Source organism: Salvelinus alpinus, chromosome 26, assembly GCF_045679555.1.
Source record: "Salvelinus alpinus chromosome 26, SLU_Salpinus.1, whole genome shotgun sequence".
Classification (NCBI taxonomy): Eukaryota; Metazoa; Chordata; class Actinopteri; order Salmoniformes; family Salmonidae; genus Salvelinus; species Salvelinus alpinus.
Genome location: NC_092111.1, coordinates 12528134 through 12539894, shown reverse-complemented (window position 1 = coordinate 12539894; position 11761 = coordinate 12528134). Strand labels below are relative to the sequence as shown.

At 43.1% G+C, this 11761-nt stretch overlaps 1 protein-coding gene across 1 annotated transcript; it reads right to left on the bottom strand.

The window, feature by feature from the left end:
* Nucleotides 1-2338: 2338 nt before the first annotated feature.
* LOC139555406 (uncharacterized) lies at nt 2339-5832 on the bottom strand. Its single transcript, XM_071369154.1, has 11 exons — nt 4898-5832; nt 4728-4808; nt 4457-4606; nt 4290-4339; nt 4099-4168; nt 3920-4006; nt 3728-3826; nt 3518-3598; nt 3305-3409; nt 2734-2852; nt 2339-2453 (listed from the first exon to the last, which is right to left on the bottom strand). The coding sequence occupies exons 1-11, from the start codon at nt 5027-5029 to the stop codon at nt 2339-2341; spliced, it is 1089 nt and encodes a 362-aa protein (XP_071225255.1). The 5' UTR covers nt 5030-5832.
* Nucleotides 5833-11761: the final 5929 nt, after the last annotated feature.

Genomic DNA, 11761 nt, shown 5'->3' with positions numbered 1-11761 from the left:
ATTGGAATGTGCAATGCGGACTGCAGGAATGTCCACCAGAGCTGCTGCCAGAGAATTGAATGTTCATTTCTCTACCATAAGTCGCCTCCAACGTCATTTTAGAGAATTTGGCAGTACATCCAACCGACAATTTTCCTGTCCTGCTAGCCATTCAAAATGTAACGATTACTTTTGGGTGTCAGGAGTATAAAGTACATTATTTTCCTTAGAAATGTAGTGAAGTAAAAGTAAAAGTTGTCAAAACTATAAATAGTAAAGTACAGATACCCCCCAAAACTACTTAAGTAGTACTTGAAAGTATTTTTACTTAAGTACTTTACACCACTGTAGGTGCTTCAATAGAGTCTGACGTTCAGGGGTGGTTGGACATATAAGATGGGGTGCTGGTGAGCCCCCATTTTAGGTCGTCACACAAATATTCCCCCACCCATGTCCAGGGGTCTCAGTGTTATGTCCCTTGAAATATATGTACTTTTGGTAATACTTTGTGAGTAGGCAACAAATACAATCATCTTAAATTGACATGTTGAATTTTTTTGCCATAGTAAATGGTGTATTGCGCAAATTTCCCTAATGCGGACAGTTTGTGTTACTACCTTACACAAGCTTGCATTTTCACCCTATAAGACAAAATTTTAACCTCAGATTGGTGATGTTAGTCTAAAAGTTTATGGACATCACGATGACATAAGATTGATTGTTTTAAACAGATCAATATCTTAGGTTTTGTACCATTGATTTTTCCAAGCGCTGGGATGCGCAGAACTTAGAACGCAGAGTTAATGAAATGCCCAGGAAATGGCACAGAAAATTTGGGGGCGGTCTTTCCATAAAAGTCAATGGCCACACACCAATACATGGATTTGACAGTCAAACTATTACTTAAATAGCAGTCAACTGTTGTCACCGTTGTTATTCTATAGAGGGTCGTGATTCGTTTAGGTTAACTAACAAAAAAAGTGGTCTGGTCCCTTTTCCATGATGGAAGCCTCCCGAAATCAACATCCAACATTCCAAAATATAGATATAAGCCTTCAAGTACTCATCTAACCAACTTCTTCAGGGCCAGCCAGGCCCCCTGTCGCCCCCCACGCGCCCTGAAAGCCAACCCCCATAAGAAGAAGCCCAAATACGACCTGCCCTTGCCCAGTATACATACAAGGTCAGGGGACAACACTGTTTTTTTGTCTTGTAGTTAAACTTGTTTTATGCACAGTTTAAAGGGATAGTTCATCCCAATTACAAAATTACTTAAGTTGCGTTTACATTTAATTTGAAATCCAATGCATCCAAAGTGTACATTAGTCTTTCCTGGTTCATGACATATTTTTTGGTCCCTTTCAGATCACAGCCATGTCAACAGTGGGCGTCAGGCTTGTAAGAGACATGAATTATATGTGAGATTCAGTGAACAAGGCTGGAAGGTGAGATTCTATCTCTCTTAGCTACTCATTGTACTGAATAGATAATCATGAGCTAACATTGTACCACCTTATTTGCTGTAACATACAGTTAGTATTTTTTTAGAGAAGCAAGGCATTTATTTGTGTAGGATGTGCATTGTAGAGTATGTTCTTTGCATTCTTTATCATGTATTTCTCATAGAAAGAGTCTATTCTAGTCATTCATCTAATCTTGTCATTCGATTTCTATGGTGTTTCTCTCCATCAGGACTGGGTATTGGCTCTACGGGTTACTCTGCCTTCTACTGTGATGGAGAATGCCTCTACCCTCTGTGTTCCTGCATGAACTCCACCACCCACACTATGATCCAACTAGTGGTCAGTATGCACTACTACACCCTCTCTCACATGAACGCTAACATTACTGGTTTCAGTGGGAAAGATGGTAAATGGTTCAGACATTAATGGCAAATATAAAAAACTAAGATACCCAAGTTACCGGAGTCTACAATGGCAGACTGTTAATGTAGAGTAGGAATAGTGAGAAGTAACATTCAAGACTGAAGCAATTATCCCCTCTAGTGGTATACTTTATACTGTACCAGGTTACTACACACACTGATAATACAAAACATTGAGGACACCTGCTCTTTCCATGACATAGACTGACCAAGTGAAAGCTATGATCCCTTATTGATGTCACTTGTTGAATCCACTTCAATCAGTGTAGATGAAGGGGAGTTAAAGAAAGATTTTAAAACCTTGAGAGAATTGAGACATGGATTGTGTGTGTCATTCAGAGGGTGAATGGGCAAGAAAAAAGATTTAACTGCCTTTGAACAGGGTATGGTAGTAGGTGCCAGGCGCACCGGGTTAAGTGTGTCAAGAACTGCAACACTGCTGTTTTTTTCATGCTCAACAGTTTCCCATGTGTATCAACAATGGTCCACCACCCAAAGGACGTCCAGCCAACTTGACACATGGGCCAGCATCCTTGTGGAACGCTTAGGGCAGCTTGAAGAGTCCATGCTCCGACGAATTGAGGCTGTTCTGAGGGGAAAAGGGTGTGCAACTCAATATTAGGAAGATGTTCCTAATGTTTTGTGCACTCAGTGTATGTAGTCCTAAATGTTTTTAAATAGTACAGTATCACAACCCACAGTACAAAACCATATAAAGTGTGGGCCTGTAGTATCTGTAAATCAACTAAACGTTTTTATTTTATTTCCATATGCAGAAAGTAAAGCATCATTGTTCATGTAATAATCTAATATTAGCATTATAACTCTAGGAAGAGGAAATGGTCATAAAATCAAATAAATGAAAAGACGGAAACCAAAATGTTTTTGAACTACAACTTGTTTTATTTAAAAATGTAAAATTCAGTGCAAAGTAATGTAGTGCATTGGTGTCTAGATCCCTGTTGGGTGGCAAAGTGTCACAAGAATCCTGTGGGGAGAGAAAACAAGAGAATACATTAAATTAATGGGTGTTAACTAATCAGGGTACAACAAAGCACTTCAAGTCCTCAATTCCTTCAAAAGAGAGAGAGAAGGAGAAAGGAGTATGGTCCCTGCAGTAGGACTACATGCTGGCCATGAGGTTCTCCAAGTGGTACTCCAGGAGGCTGGAGAGCTCAGTGACCAGAGACTCTGGGTTAAGGTACCAGGCCAGCTGCTGGCCAAACATGTCATCTAGCAGAGCCATCAGCCCGCCCTGAAGAGAACACCACACAACACATAGAAAATGGCTCTGAGTTACTAGCTTATCAAGAGGAGAGAGACAATTAGAAATACTCCCCCTAAAATGGCATTGGAACCTGGTTAACCATGAATAAGGAAGTAAAAAGGAAGTACACTAAGAATATGGAAGTAAAAAGGAAGTAACCTCTTGACTCTTACATTGAGCAGCAGCAGGTATCTGTCAGCCTCTGGCTCCATGTTGGCAGCAGTGGGCAGGAAGGAGTACAGGAGAGCGTACAGACGCTCCATGAACCCACCAGGGTGCTAAAGGAAACAAAGGAGGAGAAAAGAGGAGAGAATAGAAGAGAAGAGGAATTTAAGTGAAACTGCTAATAGAGATATCAAAACATGTACCAGTGAGATGCTACTTACCACCATCAGGGACTTCTGAGCTGTCATTAACCCAAACAGCACCAGCTCAAAGAGGACATCTATCATGTTCACATGATGGATCTAGGACAAGAAAACACGTTTGGAGAACATACGGATTCATACAGATTTCATATAGATCAGCTACTGTGATGTATAAAAGACATGCATGTGGAAGAACTCAGTGAGACTTGAAAGAGTTAATGAACTCACCTTTGCCTCAGCCAGCTCCCTCTCAATGTCATTCCGCTTGGAGGGGTCACTCAGGTAGTCCACAAAGTCCTTATAGGTACGGATGAACTTGGCCTCGTCCTATGACAAAGAAAAGAGCATCTTAGTGAACAGAACACATATCCCCTCAGGGACGCTCTCTTTCCCTTGAAAGAGAATGAGTTAGTGAGTTACCATGTGGTTGGCCTGAACCAGTGCGCCCAGGAGGACCTTTCCCGCCACAAACAGACGGTTCCTGCTCAGGGTGGAACCAAGCAGGGTCTAGGGAAGAGGGAAGAGTTAGGGTGAGACATCTTCCTCTAGGAGACAGAACAAGAAGTCACAGAGAGAAAAAGAAAAGTGGGTCCACTCACAGTGAAGGCCTGGCGCAGGGAGACGAGCCTCAGGGCGATGTCCTCCACTTTCTTGGTGGTAAGGTAGAGGCTGTGAAAGGGAGGGAATGGAGCATGTCAACCATTAGAGTCAATGGGGGATAACAGCATTATGACCACTATCCTTCAGCATCTGACAAGTCCAGACTACACAGACATTTAGAGGAACTCACTTTAGCAGAGGAACCTCCCTCTCCTCAGGCAGCAGGTCCTCCTCCCAGCCCTACGACAACAAAACAAGCATTCCAAATCAGTGACCAATGAAATGACATAACAAACAATCGGTCAATGGAATGATCTTAATGCTCCTAGTCAATAGTATGTGTGTGTAACGTCTGACCTCATAGCAGTTGTGGCCCTCAGGCTCTGGGTCAGTGAACTGCTGAGTGGTGGGCGTAGAGAAGGAGGCAGCCTCCGACCACGCTGAAGAGGAGAGAAGCCCGTCCAGCCCCATGTGGAGAGTGGCGTACACCACTGAGACATCAGTCTGCTGCTCAAAACACACACAACACACCTGTTTACCACACACACGTTATTAGAAAACACACCAAATCTAATGCAAAAATGCCCAGTAATGTCTAGTCTATATACATAGGAAATCGTTTATTTACCTGGTAGCAGCCAAGCGTCACGTCCACAGACGTCTCGTGGCGGAGGTGAGACGCATAGTGGGTCACCCTGCCAGCCACACGCTGACAGAGAGAGAATACATGTTAAGGCCAAATGGAATAAGTGAAGAAAAGCCTAATCTAATACTATTTCAGTAGTATTTACATCTTACCTGGATCCAAGTGATGGACTGCACTTTGGTGGCACAGTAGGGAATGCCCTCTGGACTAAGCCTGGCTGTCTCCTTGGAGATGGCCCACACCAGTTGAGTCTCCAGGCCTCTCACCCTACTCACGTGGTGCATCTCTCTGATAACCAGGTGGTGAATCGCATCTCTGCATGTCTGGCAGACATATCAGTGTGGATGACGGATCACCACCTCAAGCTGAACCTCGGCAAGACGGAGCTGCTCTTCCTCCCGGGGAAGGACTGCCCGTTCCATGATCTCGCCATCACGGTTGACAACTCCATTGTGTCCTCCTCCCAGAGTGCTAAGAACCTTGGCGTGATCCTGGACAACACCCTGTCGTTCTCAACTAACATCAAGGCGGTGACCCGTTCCTGTAGGTTCATGCTCTACAACATTCGCAGAGTACGACCCTGCCTCACGCAGGAAGCGGCGCAGGTCCTAATCCAGGCACTTGTCATCTCCCGTCTGGATTACTGCAACTCGCTGTTGGCTGGGCTCCCTGCCTGTGCCATTAAACCCCTACAACTCATCCAGAACGCCGCAGCCCGTCTGGTGTTCAACTTTCCCAAGTTCTCTCACGTCACCCCGCTCCTCCGCTCTCTCCACTGGCTTCCAGTTGAAGCTCGCATCCGCTACAAGACCATGGTGCTTGCCTACGGAGCTGTGAGGGGAACGGCACCTCCGTACCTTCAGGCTCTGATCAGGCCCTACACCCAAACAAGGGCACTGCGTTCATCCACCTCTGGCCTGCTCGCCTCCCTACCTCTGAGGAAGTACAGTTCCCGCTCAGCCCAGTCAAAACTGTTCGCTGCTCTGGCACCCCAATGGTGGAACAAACTCCCTCACGACGCCAGGTCAGCGGAGTCAATCACCACCTTCCGGAGACACCTGAAACCCCACCTCTTTAAGGAATACCTAGGATAGGATAAAGTAATCCTTCTAACCCCCCCCCCCCCCCTTAAAAGAGTTAGATGCACTATTGTAAAGTGGTTGTTCCACTGGATATCATAAGGTGAATGCACCAATTTGTAAGTCGCTCTGGATAAGAGCGTCTGCTAAATGACTTAAATGTAAATGTAATGTAAATGCATCCTCACCACCACCTGCTGTTAAGATAAACAACAAGACAACATCAACAAAACCACTTCAGCAATTGCTGTGACACATTTCCATCAAGATCAAATTACTGACAATGTAGATTAGGATTAGGTAGTTACAAAGACACATACCTGGGATCCCCCACGCATGTAGGTGATGATGGGGCTGATGAACTGGAAAGTTCTCCACGCTTTAACCACCGGACCGGCATTGTTCTGCACATTACAATACATTCATGTTGGAAACAGTAAACATTGTAACCGTGATGTGACTGTGTGTGTGTGGGGGGGGGGGGGTCTCTTACCCTGATCACAACAGGCCCACAGTACAGGGGGCTGAACCTAATCGGAATCAACTGCCAATTGCCAGTGGCCTCCTAAAGCAGAAAGCAGACAAGAGATTTGTTTAATGTCAAAGAGACACAACTTGAATATCTGGGATATTTTTCAAACATAAAACCCCAAACTTTCAGAAAATTGTACCTCAAGGATAGTCTGCACATCTGGCACATCCTCAAGGATGATAGCAGCATTCTGGACATCAAGGAGGACTGGCAGCTGTGGAACATCTGGCAATGGCACATCCAACTGGACCTCATCCAGGACAGTTGTTTCTAAAATTAGGAACATTGGAATATAAAATAAACAATAGTTAGGACATAAAACGTAGCAAGATTGCTAATACTAGCTAGCAAAAGTCAATCGCTTAGCAACAGTTACTGAAGTTAATGTTAGCTAGCAAGCTAGCTAGCTACAACATCTCTAGCACAATCATTTTTGCCAAGTATGAATGATAGAAATACACAACATTTCGCAAATTATAATTACATTGTTAAATGTAGTAAAATAAGAGTTTAAAACTCCACATACCATCTTCGAAGTCGCTGTCGCTGTCCACCTGTCGACAATCACGAACCCTGCAAAACAGAAAAAGACAAGAAAAACAAGCCACAAATGAATTTGAACAACCTGTCGACGCAGTAGGCCGCCAACGTCCACGCACTCTCTCCGCCAATTTTGAAAAGCACCCAGGCATTTTCCAGTCGATAATCTTTCTCAGGTGTCAAAAATCAATCAAGTTTGTTGTCAGCAGCAAACTGAAGTTGTTTTCGCACAGAAAACGTTCCATAGAACGTCGGTTAGATGTCTCTTGGCAACACACGTTCGAAAATTATTGTTTACAAAATTGCCAACTGTGTCGCCATAGAAAAGAGTTTGGAATTCTATGATTCCTTTAGAATCCGTTAAAATTGCTCGTCATCATTCTATTTACGTTGACGTTCTCCTTCGTAGCTCAGTTGCTAGAGCATGACGCTTGCAACGCCAGGGTAGTGGGTTCGATTCCCGTCATCACCCATACATAAACGACAGCAGGTGTTATTGTAAGTCGCTTTGGATAAAAGCGTATTCTTTTACATATATTATTTTTATATATTCACTTACAATGTAGAGAAAAAGGCTCAATTCAGGAGGGAGTTACGAAATCCATGTCCAAAAGTCGTTTTCTTTGCCTGATGTCATTAGAAATTACATAAAATTAATAATTAGCTTGTTCTCTACAATATTATAACATTAATATACTTGTACTTGACAGCGTTGATGAAATAATAACGATCATTTGCTGTGACCATTGCTAGTTTAGACTGCACCGCACTTGGTTGTATGTGTTCCATATTTGGTGTTGTGAGATTACAATCTCAGAGTAAATCGTCGGTAACTTTTCAATCATATATGACGTCCTGTGGTTGTATGACGTCCTGTGGGCCAAGTGTGTGTTGTATGACGTCCTGTGGGCCAAGTGTGTGATTGGGTTTAGACTATTGTTTTCTGACATAATGTTCTATTGATTGGGCATATTTGTAAACCTTGAAGGAATTAATCATTTTATGTTTTTGGCTATTTTGCCACCAGATGCTTTCCTATATCGTTGGTATAATATAAAATACAAATACCAAATATGGTGTTTTATAAAGACACTAGCTAGGTTGGAAGAATGTGACAACCAAGGTGTGTAGTGGTCTGGGTGTAGCTGGTGCAGAGGAGTCAGGCGTAGGACGGCAGAAATGAGTAACACAAGTAACTTTACTCAAATATTCCAATAACATGTCGTAATACCGAGCCCACAATAACATTGTAAACCTTTAATTAATTAATAATTTTATTGGTGTACACACTATATATTTTTGGCTATTTTGCCACCAGATGCGTTCCTATATCCTTGGTATAATATAAAATACAAATACCCAATATTGTGTTTTATAAAGTCACTAGCTAGGTTGGTAGAATGAGACAAATAACGTGATTTTTTTTCTTGTGTTGTTTATCTCCTGAAAGTCTTTGCCACAGTGGCCTATAAAGTCTTTTGGAGGACATATTGACCAAATTCAGACAAGGGGGGCCACAGCCCACGGAAGAAAGCACTGAAGGATCTACACTACCGGTCAAAAGTTTTAGAACACCTACTCATTCAAGGGTTTTTCTTTATTTTTTGCTATTTTCTACATTGAAGAAAAATAGTGAAGACATCAAGACGATGAAATAACACATGGAATCATGTAGTAACCAAAAAAGTGGTAGTAAACAAATCAAAATATATTTTAGATTCTTCAAAGTAGCCACCCTTTACCTTGATGACAGCTTTGCACACTCTTGGCATTCTCTCAACCAGCTTCATGAGATAGTCACCTGAAATGCATTTCACTTAACAGGTGTGCTTTCTTAAAAGTGAATTTGTGGAATTTTTTTCCTTTTAAATGACTTTGACCCAATCAATTGTGTTGTGACAAGGTAGAGGGGTATACAGAAGATAGGCCATTTTGGTAAAATACCAAGTCCATATTATGGCAAGAACAGCTCAAATAAGCAAAGAGAAATGACAGTCCATCATTACCTTAAGACATGGAGGTCAGTCAATCCGGAATATTTCAAGAACTTTGACAGTTTCTTCAAGTGTAGTCACAAAAACAATCAAGCGCTATGATGAAACTGGCTCTCATGAGGACCACCACAGCAATGGATGACCCAGAGTTACCTCTGCTGCAGAGGATAAGTTCATTAGAGTTACCAGCCTCAGATATTGCTGCCCAAATAAATGCTTCACAGAGTTCAAGTAACTGACAAATCTCAACATCAACTGTTCAGAGGAGACTGTGTGAATCAGAGCTTCATGGTTGAATTGCTGCAAAGAAACCATTACTAAAGGACACCAATAAGAATAAGAGACTTGCTTGGGCCAAGAAACATGAGGAATGGAAATTAGACCGGTGGGAATTTGTCCTTTGGTCTGGAGTCCAAATTGGAGATTTTTGGTTCCAACCACCGTGTCTTTGTGAGACACGGTGTAGCTGAACGGATGATCTCTGCATGTGTATTTCCCACCGTAAAGCATGGAGGAGGTGTTATGGTGTGGGGGTGCTTTGCTGGTGACACAGTCTGTGATTTATTTTGAATTCACACTTAACCAGCATGGCTTCAACAGCATTCTGAAGCGATACGCCATCCCATCTGGTTTGGGCTTAGTGGGACGGACGGAGTTGTTTTTATAAAGTATTATTTAAAAAATGTGTTTGTTACTTTTACACCTTTTTCATGGTATCCAATTGGTAGTTACAGTCTTGTCTCATCACTGCAACTCCCGTATGGACTCGGGAGAGGCGAAGGTTGAGAGCCGTGCGTCCTCCGAAACACAACCCAGCCAAGCCGCACAGCTTCTTGACTACAATGCCTGCTTAACCTGGAAGCCAGCCACTAATGTGTCGGAGGAAACACCGTACACCTGGGTGCCACAGGAGTCGCTAGAGCGCGATGGGACAAGAACATCCCTGCCGGCAAAACCCTCCCCTAACCCGGACGACGCTGGGCCAATTGTGTGCGACCCAATGGGCCTCCCGGTTGCGGCAGAGCCTGGACTCAAACCAGGATCTCTAGCTGCACAGCTAACACTGTGATGCAGTGCATTAGACCACTGCGCCACTCAGGAGAATTTATTTGTTTTTCAACAGGACAATGATCCAACACACTTCCAGGCTGTGTAAGGGCTATTTTACCAAGAAGGAGAGTGACGGAGTGCTGCAAAAACTAATTGTGATTGGCTGGGCCAGGCTCCCTAGTGGGTGGGCCTATGCCCTACCAGGCTGGCTGTGCGCTCATCCAGTAATGCGAAATCCATAGATTAGGGCCTAATGAATGGATTTATTATTTCCTTATATGAACTGAAACTTAGTTAAATCTTTGAAATTTTTACATTTCAATTTTTGTTCAGTATAGAATATTTGATGCAGAAGTAAGAGTAAGTGCCAGTGAACACAGACCTCCAGAAACTAATCGACAAGCCTATCCTAGACAGTGTCACCCCTATTCAGCTACATAGCCTTGCAGTATATTCAAAATACATTTCTTGAGTCTTGAGATGCCTATGCAAATACATGGCATGAGGCTAGTAGCATAGCATTGAATACTGGAGGTTGACGTCAACAACCCTCATTGAATATTCAAAAAAGGATTACAATAATGAGTTGTATCCAACAATCTAAAGAAATGATAGGCGGGAGCCAGACAGCCTGCCGTGCCGCTTCGTGGACATGTGGAGAGTGGAGAGACAGGGACATGTGTCTTCTCAGTATATCCATCATTTTAGTTGAAATGTACCTGCCATGACAGCTAACAGCTGGGATTCATTGGTGGACATTGACAATCAGTCTCAGCGGTAAACTGGTAAAGCATGTGGTGATTTGACAGGCGGTTGTGCCACACAACACGGCCCATGTGAGCTGTCACCAACCAACCAGTGTAGAGTACGCTGGTCTATGAAAACCTAATCTAATTGGTTAGAAGATACAGGTCCCACCTCCCAGAGCTCTCTCTCTCTCCTTGTTTGCACATCTACAAAATACTGCAGTCAAAAGCCGCGAGCATCTGTGTGTGACATCAGTGTGTAGTGTACTGAAAAGGGGTACTGAAAATGGCCTTTGCCATTTGAATTTACATAGGGAGAATCTATATCCATAATCCAGTGGAGGCTGCTGAGGTGAGGACGGCTCATATTAATGGTTGGAATGGAGCGAATGGAAGGGCATCAAACACATATAAACCATGTGTTTGATGTATTTGATACCATTCCACCTATTCCGCGCCATCATTTTCTGATTATCTTTAATCACCACCACTTATGAGCTGTTGGAGCTTCTCAAAGTACATTTTTCTTCACCTCAAACAGCTTTTTGTTTGATCTATACTCCACATTATCTCTTCCCGGTTTTCACCTTCCCGGTTTTCAGTTGCGGCTGAACAGTTTGTTTGTGTGTTTAACACTGCCTGTAAACACGCTGGATGATTCAGAGTCCATTGAAGAGCTTGAACGATTCATTGACGAGAGATACTTACGAACTCAAAGAAACATGTCGCTGGTTTCGGAGGATTCAAGCATTGTTAAGGACAACCAACCCAATCAACAAAACAAACCAAAACCAGGTTGGCCAATAGGTATCAACGATGGAACCAAACCATCACCTAGTAAGAGGGCGAGTGGGGAGAGGTTTAACGATATGGATGTTGACTTGTTAAAATCCAGCAATGAAAGGCTTGCCAAACTTGATATCTTGGATATATTACGAGAGGACATCAATGCATTATGTGCTAGTCTAGAATTCAGCAACGTCAGATTGATGATCTAAGGAAAGAGAACACGGCGCTGAAAGGTACTGTAGACTCTATTCATAGCAAGGTGGAGGTAGTGCAAAGGGAGAACAAA

What these genes read in the sequence shown, in the direction of transcription:
- LOC139555406 (XM_071369154.1), bottom strand. Translation starts at nt 5,029, where the DNA reads ATGCACCACGTGAGTAGGGTGAGAGGCCTGGAGACTCAACTGGTGTGG. An exon ending in TGACGCTTGGCTGCTACCAG is followed by an intron (nt 4,607 to 4,727) that starts GTAAATAAACGA and finishes TGTTTTGAGCAG; the next exon opens with CAGACTGATGTCTCAGTGGT. An exon ending in GGGAGCTGGCTGAGGCAAAG is followed by an intron (nt 3,599 to 3,727) that starts GTGAGTTCATTA and finishes TTCTTGTCCTAG; the next exon opens with ATCCATCATGTGAACATGAT.